This window comes from Arachis hypogaea, chromosome 13 (assembly GCF_003086295.3).
Source record: "Arachis hypogaea cultivar Tifrunner chromosome 13, arahy.Tifrunner.gnm2.J5K5, whole genome shotgun sequence".
Lineage (NCBI taxonomy): Eukaryota > Viridiplantae > Streptophyta > Magnoliopsida > Fabales > Fabaceae > Arachis > Arachis hypogaea.
Window position 1 is genome coordinate 70,020,016 of NC_092048.1, and position 13,408 is coordinate 70,033,423.

General features: G+C 30.5%; 2 protein-coding genes and 1 long non-coding RNA gene across 3 annotated transcripts; 1 reads left to right on the top strand and 2 right to left on the bottom strand.

Annotated features, from left to right (window-relative positions):
* Nucleotides 1–404: 404 nt before the first annotated feature.
* Nucleotides 405–2,624, bottom strand: LOC112732282 (membrane protein PM19L). Its single transcript, XM_025780951.3, has 4 exons — nucleotides 2,300–2,624; nucleotides 1,361–1,580; nucleotides 1,208–1,253; nucleotides 405–704 (listed from the first exon to the last, which is right to left on the bottom strand). The coding sequence occupies exons 1-4, from the start codon at nucleotides 2,427–2,429 to the stop codon at nucleotides 615–617; spliced, it is 486 nt and encodes a 161-aa protein (XP_025636736.1). The 5' UTR covers nucleotides 2,430–2,624; the 3' UTR covers nucleotides 405–614.
* Nucleotides 2,625–4,042: 1,418 nt separating this feature from the next.
* LOC112732283 (uncharacterized) lies at nucleotides 4,043–5,712 on the top strand. The gene is made up of 3 exons (XR_003167944.3): nucleotides 4,043–4,389; nucleotides 4,573–4,741; nucleotides 5,390–5,712. It is a non-coding gene; the product is annotated as an uncharacterized lncRNA (long non-coding RNA).
* Nucleotides 5,713–10,120: 4,408 nt separating this feature from the next.
* LOC112732284 (large ribosomal subunit protein eL32z) lies at nucleotides 10,121–12,427 on the bottom strand. The gene is made up of 3 exons (XM_025780953.2): nucleotides 11,900–12,427; nucleotides 10,546–10,727; nucleotides 10,121–10,445 (listed from the first exon to the last, which is right to left on the bottom strand). The coding sequence occupies exons 1-3, from the start codon at nucleotides 11,987–11,989 to the stop codon at nucleotides 10,316–10,318; spliced, it is 402 nt and encodes a 133-aa protein (XP_025636738.1). The 5' UTR covers nucleotides 11,990–12,427; the 3' UTR covers nucleotides 10,121–10,315.
* Between the last annotated feature and the right edge of the window lie 981 nt (nucleotides 12,428–13,408).

Here is a 13,408-nt window from a genome sequence, read left to right on the forward strand (position 1 = left end):
GTAATTTACTACTGACAAGAAAATCCTCGTAGCGCACATCTATCACAAACCTTAACAGGGTACATATTTTCTTTTATATAACATTTATTTATTTTTATCAAAAATCTAAAAAGTTTTATTGATGAAATAACTAGCATCCTAATTTAGTAGAATAGACGTGACAAATTTTATCATTGCGTACGAAATGACGACCCCAATCATATTTAACACCCTTCGGAACTTTTATTTTTCGTTCTATCATGTACTAGTTACATTAGTTAGTATAAAATATTTTATTTGACCATTTAGCCAAGTGGAAATATTTGCAACTGCCCAAAAAATTAAACAAGCTAGTAACACTTAAACCAAAGGATAACTCTTTTCAATCTATGCCATGTTTGTTGGGGTTAAAAATAGAGTGAAAATTTGCAACAAAGGAAAAATGGTTCAAATAATTTTATTCTTAGTCTTTGTACACAACTTATTCTCAATATACACAAATTCAAATCCAAATCCAATCATGTAAATTACATCACAAATTAAATAGGAAGACTTATTAGACAGACAAAAAAAAAATTGGATGGAAAAACAATATGGAGAAAGCACGCCAACCAACACACAATAAGCTATCAAGTTTATCTCCTCAATGAAGCAGCACCATGAATAGCAGCAATGTAGAAAAGCTGTGTAGCTGAAAGGATAATTAGAAAAGCCTCCATTGTTTTCTGCAAAATTGGACATACCAAAGCTCTTATGCTTCAAGAACGTGGCAGTAAATACTTCCATTTTGTTTTATTAAATCATTGCCTAATTTTAAATGTTTAAATGAATTTAAAATAATTTAAAGGTATTAAAGTAATGAGAAAATAAAATATATTTATAAAATTAGTTTAAATAATTTTATTTTATCTATTGTTTAACGATATTATTTTTATCTGTCACGTGTTATACTAAACAAATGTATAAATGAAAAGAAAAATAAAAAGATTATATTATCTAAATTTTTTAAATAGATAATTCATCTTTAGAAAATGAAAGACATGTTTAATTTTCATTTTCATTTTCAATATTTTTTATTTTAAAAAAATTATAAAGAAATAAAATTTAATGAAATTATATTTTCTATTTTTATATTTTTTTCAAAATTGGAAACATAAAACATTAAAATTAAAAATAAAAAGAATACACCAAACGTATATCCTATAATTTCAAAATTTTTCTTTTTTACCAGGCGGGCATTTCTGATGTTTAGCTCAATCTCTTTGCAAGCAAAGCTGCATACACCATATACCATAAAACTCAGCAACTATATATCATGCAACAACATAAACAAATTTATCTATTATTCAATTCTATTCTTATGAGGAAGTTAAGAGATTACCCCATGGCAAGAAGTGTGAGGGTCCATGCAATGGTGGCAACGGAAGCCGCAGATGGCAAGCTCTCTGAAGTCCATGATCGGATGTGATTGATTCCTGAGATGACTGATCCAACGCCAACAACTCCAGCTATCAAAGCAAATGTCACAAAGAACCCAGTGGCTGCATTTCCCATTGGGAACTGTATTGGTGAAAAATGTGCTGGAAGTTCAAGTCCTGCACCTGCCATTCATCATGATTTCACACACATAATCATGTTAAATTATGCTCCAATTAGAAACATCACAGCCACACAAGGAATTACAGTGATATTCTTACTTAAAATTGGGGCACGTTTTAAAGGAGATGAAGTCACTTTTTTTTCTAAACAATTTTTTATGAACTCTTTATTTTATCTACTAATTTAAAAATAGTTTTTGGACTCATTTTCAGTTCATATAGAATATCTTTTAAGAAATTTCGTATATTAAAGTTTTATTTTGTACAATAAATTAACATGCACTTCTCTATTATAGTTTGTCAATATGGTAGTAATACATATGTCATTTGAACATACTTATATGTTACATAATGTTCATTGATTTACTTGACAAAAGTGAAATTATTTTCCAATAAATCTATCAATAGACAAATATGCTATAATATAATTTTGAGTTGAAATAAGAACCTAAAAGTAAATAGTTAGTAATTAAAATAGTCTTTGAAAATTTATGTGTTTTAATTTGGTTTTCAAAATTTCAGACACATCAAATTGATTATAAAAGATACAACAGTAAATCAAATAGATTTTTTCGTCAGTTAGATCACGATATGTCACGAAACAATTTATACCCAATGCCATAAATTGTTCAGTGATCAATTTAAACCTTTGATCTCTTGAAATATGCATGCGCAATATTTTAGAGATTATCTTGACTATTTAAAAATAGAAATCACTTTACCTATGACAAAACCATGATCTATAGCTCTGTTCATGGCCCATCCACCAATACCCAAAACTATGACGTACATGCAGAAGTTCAGCCCCAAAAGCAGCGTGGCTACCGGCTTCATTGTTTGCTCGTTTGCCATCTCTCTATTCTTATATATGTAGTTTCGGATAAGGCAAAAGCTGCAAAATTAAAGGGCTAAGTAGAATTTCAGAAGCCTAAAAAGTTGTAGCTACATGTGTTTTGTACCAGGTGATGGAAGCTTATATATGGACTAGCGAATGAAAGGTTTGATTCTTTTCTTGCTAAGGCTGTTTGTGAATAAAACGAAAGGCCCTTGTAGGGTTGTAAAGATGATGCTTCATGCCTCAAGGCAAGATGGAGTAAATATCAAGGTTTTAAAAACCGGATCGGACCGGCTAGTTTAACCAAGTTAATTGAGAACTGTCACTTGGTCGGTCTGGTTGATTTCCAAAATTGTCCTACAAAAAATTAATAAAAAATCGATCAAATTGATAGTTAATCGGTGAACCGGCCGAACTGACTGGATTTTTACAAGTTTCGGTTTTTGATATTCACAAAAAAACGGGGTCGTTTTGACGCTTCGGAAAACAAAAACAAAAAAAAAAAAAACAAAACACATTTCCCATAGCTGACCTAACCCACCCGAAGAGCCACTCACACGTAGCCTCCCTCAACCCTAATTTCCTCTTCCAGTCATCCTCCAAGGAACTTCACCGTCGTGGATCGAAGGTCCTCTGGTCATCGTGGTCTGGTCCTCTGGTCGTTGTCGAAAGCACGGTTTAAAGGTTTCATTGTCATCAAGCAGTTGTTCTGCACTTCTGCTGTCATTGTCGTCGTCGGGCATCAGTTCTGCAGCCGTGAACTCTAGTTTTCTGTGCTCTCTGCCGCGGTGAGTTCTTGGATTTTTGTTTTTTAATTAATTTTTTTTATTCGGTAAATTAACTATATGAATTGGGTTCTTCAGTTCTTAGAGCAACTCCTATAGTAATAAAGGGAGGCTCTATTTTGATACATGGGAAGAAAAAGGCCATTGGAGTAAAAAAATGAGAGAGTCCCTTCACTAGGACCGAAGTCAAGAATCCCTTTATAGAGGGACTTTCACTAGCCAATGATTTTTTGCCATGTGGCAAATTACTAAACAAATTTTTAAAAATATATATATATTACAATATTACATTACATATATGTTTATATTAAATAATTTTGTAATTTTAGATATGGCAATTTGTTAAATAATTATATTAAATAATTAAATTATAATTAATTTATTAATAATTATAGTAATTAATTATATTAAATCATTATATTTTTATTTAATTAATAATTTATATTAATTAAACATATTAATTATTTATATTAGTTATTTAAATTATAATTAATATAAATAATTATAAAAAATTAATATTAAACATTATTTATATTTTTATATTAAATTATAATTAATTAAATTTATTTACATGAAAAATAAATTTAATTTTTACACATTATAAAATAATTTTTGTTAGATTATTTATTTTTATTTAGGTTTAATTACTCTGCAAGTCCCTATAGTTTCACCGAATTTTCAATTAGGTCCCTATACTTTTTTTCTTTTCAATTGAATCTCTATACGTTAAATTTTTTCAATTAAGTCCCTACCGTGACAAAAACGTTTAAGATAACAGAATATTCTTAGTAAAAAATGAATATTCTCTTTTCTGAGATAAGAAACCTCGTTCAGCACACTTCTATATTTTGAAAATTCCAAAAAGACCCTTTTCATTTCACCCCCACCCACGCATCCCTAGCCCTAACCTCTTCACCGAGCTCTCTTCGGATCTGCCGCACGGTCCTGTCTCGCCGCGCCTCCACCTCTCGACATCCCTCTCGTGCCTCGTCCCTTGTATTCTGCTCGTTCTCTCGTGCCTAGTGTGCTCCACTGCTCGTATTCTGCTCGCCGCACCTCTGTCCCTCACTGCGTCGCTCCTACGTGCCTCCGTGCTTCCATGCCTCCCTTGCCGCGCCGCGTCTCCGTCCCTCGCGGCTGGTTTCTCTACCTGAAGTGCTGCTCGTCGTCCACGGTTCTGCCTTTACAATAGGTGATAATTTAATTTAGATTATTTCCAATTTTTTTCTCATGATGGATTCTTTGATGTTGTTTATGTGAATTTTATTGTTGATTAGTTTATTTTGACGTTGTTTAAATGTTGAATTTTGTTTCTGAATTGGTTTCTGAATATGAATATGAATTATTTTTGTTCTTTCTTTCAATTTTCATTCAGCTACTTATGATGTTAGTGTTCAGAACACTTTAAGATATGCATGTGTTCCAGTTTATGGTATCTCAAGATTGAATCTTCTGAGCTATGCCAGTTCATTCCAAATTTATGTGGCTCACTTGGCTGCAATATCAGAGAAGTTATATAGCCAAGCTCATGTTTGTCTACATAGGTAAGTGTATAACTTTCAATGTACATAGTATGTATTTTCCCTCAATGCATTCTTTCTTGTTGGTGCATTCCTGGAATAGTTGTGGTTGCTGAAATTGCTATGCTTTTTGCATTTATCTTTGCCCCACTGATCATGTATACTATGATGCATCTATCATATGGGATTTGCCCTTTAGCTTCATGTCCAACTGCTCAAAATGTCATAGCTTAAGGGTGTTCTTTTTACTAAGTTTGTAAATCACACTATTGTCCCAAACAGCTGCTGTGTATGTAAAAGTAGCAATAACACCAGTCATCCATTCACTTTCAAAGGTGTGCATATAATCATTTAGTTAGTTGAGTTCTTTCCCCTTAAGTTGAGTTCTCTGCACTATTTATAAAAGTGTTTTATTCAAAATTTTGGAAACAAATTGGTTCAACTTTAAAACCATAATTTGTCATTGTCACTTCTCATTCTAACCATAATTGCATTAACTATTTAAAGTAAGGAAGTGCATTAATTTCATTGCTGACATTTTCCTTGAGGACTTCCAGGTTTACATTGTTTCTATGGGCTATCTGTATAAACCATATATTATTCTAATTAACTAATTAATTAGCATATCATAATTATTGACTGAAATGAAGTTTGACCATATATATGTGCCAGATCCTTCTTTGAGTACTATCCTCGAAGAGCAGGGTCAACTATTTTCACTACTTTTTTAGTCCAGACATTGGTTCGATACCAGGTGTATATGGTGGTAACCGAAGAACTCCCGAAGAGATAAATGGACCTCACAAAGATGAATGGTTCAGAGGGTGGGAGGCTGCGATATAAGAACTGATTTTTAGATTATCTGTATTAACTGAAACTATGTTTTCTATGATTTTTGTTATTAGATTTCAATTTTCAATAACACAAATTACATAACCTTGTGATTTTTTATGGTATACCATGATATGATAAAGACACAAACTACATTCTATGAATCCACACAAATGTAAAATATTACATGATCATAATAAATACTTGAATGATGAAAACTAAATTTTATATATACTTATTATTCCTATTTCTGTTTCATTTTATCCATTCCTTTTTTCTTTTTGTATGTTCTTAAGATAAGGTATTTGAAAAGTCAAAAAAAAAGAGAATGTATTTTTGGTAAAATTTGTATATAAATAAGCAAAAGAATGATAGTGACAAAATAAAAGGGATTATAGGAATATCTTTCATGTTGTAGAATTATTGAATATGGATTATACGAATATCTTTCATTGAATATTTATAGTTTTATTAGATTTTCAATTAGGTCCCTATACTTTTATTCTTTTCAATTGGGTCCCTAAGGGTATACAAGTAATTTCACAATTCACTAACGTTTTTGTTTTTTTTTACGTTTAACGTTAACAGGGACTAAATTGAAAAAAAATAAAGTATAGGACCCAATTGAAAAGAAAAAAAGTATAGGGATCTAATTGAAAATTTGGTGAAACTATAGGGACCTGCAGAGTAATTAAACCTTTTATTTATAAAATTTAAAATACTAACTACATTACAAAATTAGATGTTGCAATACTAGCGATTAAATAGTTGTTGTACTATTATTATATATGAAATTATTAATTTTTTTAATCTGAATATTTTTAATAGTGAATTATTTTTGAATTTATAAATTTTAATAATATTATTGTAAACCAAATAATAACTACATTAATTTTAGTTATTTTAATTAATTAAATAAGTGGGACCACAATAGGGACTAAAGTTAGTTCCTCCTAATGGAGAAGAGAGAGATGTTTTGAGTTTCTATTTACTATTTATAATGCAAAAGCTAATGCGGAATTACTTTTTATGACAGGTGAGCCATAAATAGGGACTAGGATGAGTTCCCTACTGGAGATGGTCTTAGGTTTTTAATTTTTTCAATTAATTTTTTATTCAGTTAGAAATTTAGTCCGAATTTGAGTCAAATGCAGAGTTCTTCTTCTGAGTTCTTCTTCTTGTTTTTAATTTTTTTCATTTTGTTAATTATATGGATTAACTATTCTGCAATTTTGAATTTTACTGAATATAAATTTGATATAAGTTCAATTTCGGGACTCTGGCTTTTGAATTTTGCTATATTGAATTTCGCTATATAAGTTCAATTCTGCTATATGAATTCTGCTATATTGACCTAACGAGCCTAAGAGAGGAAAATTGGTATTTTCCATCTAATAGCTTTTTAGAGAATTTTGGTGAATTAACTGTATGAATTGCTAAATTTAATTATATTGAATGTTGTATGAATTGTATGAATTGATATAATCGTCTGGATTCTAAATTGCTGTCATTCTGAATTTTGCTATAGTTGTTTTAATGGCTGGGTTTTTATTTTGTTGTTATTATGAATTTTGCTATAGTTGTTGTCATTTTGAGTTTATATATTGTATGTAATTTAGATGGAACAACCACAAATTGATCAACAATCACAAAATAATGTCGTCCAAGAATCTCAAACAAATCCCTCTTGAAAAAAATCTGACCCGGTTTTAAAATATTTTACTATGAAGTATGACAAAAATCAATTTAAAATATCCAATTTGCTTCTTTGATTTTGGAGTATTTTGTTAGACATTTATCTTAGGTATGTTTAATTTATTTGTTTTTAGGAGCTAAACTGTAAGTGACATAATTTTTCGGATACTAAATTAGTGATTTACCCTTATTTTTTTTATTATCTAGCATTTGATCCTCGAAATATTAGTTTGCTAGCAAAATGACCTTCATTTTGTGGGAAAAAGTCAAGCAGAACCAATCTTCTAGAGACTAAGGTGTATTCTCAATCTTTGAAGGATATTTTTATCAACAAACTAATTTTTGTAATGGTTTACTGATTTGATGTGTGTATTTGAACATATATGCAATCAAAATAATTTATTTGAAGACAATCTTTTATTCACACAAGTACTTATATGCAGTTTTTGCAGTATTTGATTACTAAGCATTTAATTGATAGTTGTTTTCCATTTATAATAAGCTCAGAAGCCTATAAAAACATTAGTGTTGTTTGTTCATGAAATGTTTACACTATATTTAATTAAATCGGTTCAATTACGGTTTGATCCTAATTGAACCATTAAATCAGTTATTCAAACGGTTTGATAACTGATCCGATTCTTCTAACCTTAGTAAATATGCCGGATTCTTATTCTTACTTGCATAACATATTTAAGGTTTGTTCATTTTATTTGATTAATTAGTACCTTATTGAGATCTGTTGTTGTCTGTTCTCCTAGGCAAGTGATATTCTTTGCATGTAGTGAACTCTTCAATCTCAAGATACCGTGATCCCATGATCCTTCTTCAGCATTTCTAGCTAATTTTGGAATTAGAGTGCTACCAATTATCTTGTTATGTTTATTATAATCCCTTTTGTCAATTCTAAGCGGCCAACTATATTGTCAAAAACACTATGGTACAATTAGCTCTTCTAACAAAACCTTTCTTCTTTCATAAGACTTGAATAAGAAACTTTATGAAAATGAGTATCACTCAAAAATCAAGCCACAGGGGTGGCAACATAGGCTCTACTCATGGGTACTCAATCCGACTTTATCCGATTGGATAGGATTGCTAACTCGATCTACAGGATTGCTAACCCGATCTACAGTGGGTAGGGTAGGATACGGATGTTGAATCTCAACCCTACTCGACCAACCCATACCCAATATATATATATATATTATATACTTATATAAAAATATATTTTAAGTGGATATTAAACTAAAGACCTCTCACTAAATGTAAAGGATCCTTAGCCACTAAAAGAAGATTATTAATTAATAATTTAATACTTTTTTTTTACATAAAAATCAGTTCTATTTTAAATTATCATTAAGTTATATAACAATGTTGTATCTTTTTTGTAATTCGTAGGTAGGATCGGATATCCGCAGATTAAGAACGGATAGGGTTGGAATTGGGATATTCTCAACCCACGGGTATGATAAGATTAAGTTTATATAAAAATTTCAACCCATAGATAGAATTAGGATAGACTCCAAACCCTACCCATTACCACCCCTACACATTAAGAAGATTAAATTTTTATCTAGCACATCAGATTATTTATATTTTATATATTAGTTCATTACTGCATATTTATAAATTAAAATTAAATTATCAATGTTCAACTAACACTAAAATTAGTTATATGTTTCAACAAATAAAAGGGATAGATACAAATCTGACGTTAACAAACAGAAATAAGTATTCCAAACATCTGTTGCCAGTGTTGTTCTTGTTCTAGTGGTTTATACTTTGTATTGGAGACATTTGAATGTTTCACATAAATTAATTAAAAGACAGCGCTTCACAATTATTATCAGAACTCAATTGACGAATGCAGCATGCAAAATATACTTATAAATTATATATATTGGTAAAGCCTTGTGATGAAAATATAGGCTATTTTTTTTTAATTTAGATCCTCTAAATTTTGAGTTTTCATTTTAGAGAGTAAAGTGTGATCTTTTACCTTTAAATTATTATTCTCTCATATTTTTTATTTGTCCCACCTATGAAATAAATTATGAGAAATAACACTTTACTCTTTAAAATGAAATTCAAACTTTAGAGAATTCAAATTCATTTTTTTATATATAAAATTAAAAATAGTAATATACTTTAACATTGTAATTTTTAGTATTTTTTAAAATTATTTAAAATTTACAAATGGAAAGGTCAATTTTTGAAATTTTTTAATTTTATTTCAGTACCTCTCACAATTCGGACGAGGACGATCCAGTGACGAGGACGATCCAGTCCAATTTCTGTATCTCTAACAAATTAGACAATCCGATTTCTACTTCTCTAATTAGATTTCTACTTCTCTAATTAAACAGTTCCACATTTGAAAATAACACCCCAACAATCCACATTTTAAAAAACACCATTACCACTCCAATATCAAAAACAAAAAGTTCGAAAATGCTTAAAAAATTTTATGCTTAAAAACTCTTGGGATTATACAGAGAACTTTAAAACGCCATTGCCACATCGTAACCACCTCTATCCAAATGCTTAATTGACAATAAAACTCAAAATTCTTGTGCAACAATATATTTTTCTTGGTTTCCCAAGCTTAGTCACCACCAACATAGTGACTAATCTTTTAGCTGCAGGTCATCCATTTCGGGACAAAACGCTAGCCTCAGGATGCCTTCAATGGCCAAGATGGGTCAGACTCCGGACCTATTGTTCAAGAGAAAAAGTGATGAACCACCACAGACCATACTCACACGATTAGTGGATATAGCTCATTACCCTCATTAAAACGTCCATATACCTTATTACCCAGAAACTATTTAGGCAATCATTTTCTTTTTAAAAAAAATATCAATGACCTCAATAGGAACTAAAACCAGGATAAATAGATTGCATCAAAATTTAAGTATTCTGTGACAGCAATATAATAAGCAACAACAAAATGTATAGCATGCAATATGTTTCGACCATAAGAAAATAAAACAGAAAGGAACAAAATCTACCATCAAGAAAAATGAAATCCCACTACAAAACATAAACAACTTTCCACCACATTCAGATCTATTCGTCTTCCTGGCTGCGTAGCCTGGCAGTTTTGTTGGTCACAACGACATCAAGCTGGGCAGCCCTCTCAACGATTTCCTTCCTCTTCCTTGTGGAAACGTTGTGAGCAATCTCAGCACAGTATGTCCTGAATTTAAACATTTAAAAAGAAAAAGCATATTCAGCAAGCAATCTAATAATGCAAAGATTTTAAATGCATTTTCATAAGTTCAGTTGAATTAATTCACCTGTTATGCATCATGAGAAGTTCAAGGTCCTTCACATTGTGCACAACAAATTTCTTGAAACCATTTGGGAGATAGTGGCGAGTTTTCTTGTCTGATCCATAACCAATATTTGGCATCAAAGTGCATCCCTTGAACTTCCTCCTGACACGAGAATCAATACCCTTAGGTCTGCGCCAGTTTTCCTGTTGGAAAAAAACAAAAGCAGAAGATTGTCAAAATAGAACAGAAGGAACCAATCCAACAATTTTTTCCGCAAAAAAAGGTTAAGCATCCTAAACAGCTAATCAGATGAATGGAGTTCTAAGCAATGATCATGTATAAATCATATAATTTTGGCAGATAACAGAGTCCATTGTCAAAATTTAATCTTTACATGGCTCATAAAGAAATGCTTTAGAAGTCTCGAGTCATGACATAGAGATAGAGAAACAAGTAACAATCATTCTCAAATCTACAAATCGCAGCCAATAGATGGTTATTTTTGTTTAATAATCACAGACTATTCAGAAGATAACAATTTTGGTAGCGCATTGAAAGTATGAAATCAGACAACGTTCACACTCTGATAGTGCTTTGAGAGTATGAAATCGGACACATTTGAAATGCTGTGGTAGTGCATTGGTCACAAGAAAAACATAATAAAACATGCCGTAAGATCAAATGGTAGTGTACGTTGATAATCAATTTATCATCACTCTATTGCAGAATTGATGGATAAAAATCATCATGTCTCATTAGCTAATATTAGAAAACGTGTACACTATGGGGAAACTTTTCTCTTTTAAAATATATGATGTTAACATTAGAAACATGAAGTTTCTAACAGTTAATTGAAAGATACAAAGTAGGGATGTCAAAGTTCATCATGCCCAGATAAAATAAATGATAAATATCACAAATGAACAGCTCCACTCAACACAATACAAATTATGCTTTATCATTGGGATCAGATAGTCGATCAATCACCATGAATTATATTGAAGAGTAAGACCTGGTTTTAAAACTTATCCTCATATCCCATTTAACCAGAAATAAAAAAAATCAACATAAAATTAAAATAGCAAAAAACAAATCTACGGCGGAAGAGAACACAAAACTAGACAAAATCAAAGCTAATACAAATGCCTAAGGTAAGACTGGAGCAACAAGAAAACAAACATCACATCATCTATAAATTCAATATTACCTTCAATTGGACACCACACTACGAAATACATCTAATTTAAATAAACATTAAAAAATGACAATTTTGAACAAAAAAATAAAGTGTACAAGACAGAATCAGCATCAAACATTGAGCGAAAGATGTTACAGAAATCAGAAAAGGGAATCGGGTGAATGGGTGAATACATACCTTGACGGAGATCTTGCGGTCGCTCTGAGGGCGTTTGAACTTCTTGACGCGCTTCTTCACGATCTTCTTGGAGAGCAACGGCACCGCCATTTTTTTTTTTTCTTTTGCTCCCTCACTCCCCTGCCAAAAATAGGGTTTCCCAGAGATAAGCGTAGCGGCTAGACACTACTTATATAGAAAACGCACTTTAGGGTTTTTGCTGAGAAAATGGGTTAGTTGATAGTTGTTAGACCCGACATGTTTATTTTTTATTAAGGACCCATTTTTATTTTTTGTAAATATGGGTTAGAATTGGATGGGCCACAAACTAAGATTTTAGTGATTGAAACCCTAATTGGTGTAGTCACCAAAAAAAAGAAAAACCCTAATTGGTGTTGTAAGAATTCTAGCCGTTTGTGGGTGGCGCCGTGAATATTTCTGCCTTTAAAGGCTGAGTCCAGAAAACAAAAGATGAAAAAGAAAATTTTGATGGTAAGAAGACCCAAAGAGACAAACGTGATGGTAATTGCACTTGAGCACTTTTTCTTTAAGTTATTAAGCTTTAATCTCTAGATCTCAACTAAAAATACTGAAAACTGTCAAGCTTTAAGATAAATCTTAATTAATAAATAATATAAAAAATATTCTATAAATATAAAAAATTAGATACTAAAGTAATTATTATGTATTTGTATATTTTTATATATGTTATTTTAATATTTTTTAACAAAATAATTAATTACAAAAATAATCAAATATAACACATTAAAATAATCAAACATCTCAACAAAATAATCAATTTTTTTTATGAATACCAAATAAGTATTTCTATATGATCACAGATTTTAGTGTCAAATTAACACAATTGAATTTTAATAATAGTAGTTTTATTCCCTCATATAATAGATTAAATAAAATTATAAATACTATTTGATATGATTAAAATTCTATAAATCACATATAGAACCGTTAATGTTGGTTCGTTTTAACTCATAAAAATTGTGAATTGAATTAGTAAAACTTCTACCTAAATAAAACTTGATAACTTTTCTCTTTGTTTCCGTTGTCCCATTTTTCTGTGCTATTGAATCATTTTGTTCTTGTAAAATAATCAATATATCTTTTTTCTCATCGTACATCATTTCTCTTGATTCTACTATCAACTTTCAAACATTCTTATTATCTGTCATTTTCAATTTTAAAGTATATCTTTTTTCTCATCGTACGCATTTCTCTTGATTCTACTGTCAATTTCCAAGCTTTCTTATTATCTGTCATTTCCAATTTTAAAGTCAATTTTGGGTTGAGAGCTTCATTAGTTTTTGTTAGGAGGTCTTCGTCTCTTCAATCTCCATTAACCTGAAATTTTCTCCCTTCACACTATAAGGAAAAAATTGAATACTATCAGATTTATCGTCGGAATAACGAAAATAATCGGTTAGTAACTAACTATATTACCGACAGATTTATCGTCGAACACAATTCGACGGTATAACTCTCACCAAAATAACCATTTACTGTCAGATTCTA

Bases quoted from the DNA above. Each gene is read 5' to 3' on its own strand.
- LOC112732282 (XM_025780951.3), bottom strand. From the start codon at position 2,429: ATGGCAAACGAGCAAACAATGAAGCCGGTAGCCACGCTGCTTTTGGGG. The intron at 1,581-2,299 runs GTAAAGTGATTT...GATGAATGGCAG, and splicing joins AGATCATGGTTTTGTCATAG to GTGCAGGACTTGAACTTCCA. The intron at 1,254-1,360 runs GTAATCTCTTAA...TGGTGTATGCAG, and splicing joins CTCACACTTCTTGCCATGGG to CTTTGCTTGCAAAGAGATTG.
- LOC112732284 (XM_025780953.2), bottom strand. From the start codon at position 11,989: ATGGCGGTGCCGTTGCTCTCCAAGAAGATCGTGAAGAAGCGCGTCAAG. The intron at 10,728-11,899 runs GTATGTATTCAC...TTTTTCCAACAG, and splicing joins ACCGCAAGATCTCCGTCAAG to GAAAACTGGCGCAGACCTAA. The intron at 10,446-10,545 runs GTGAATTAATTC...GTTTAAATTCAG, and splicing joins CTTCTCATGATGCATAACAG to GACATACTGTGCTGAGATTG.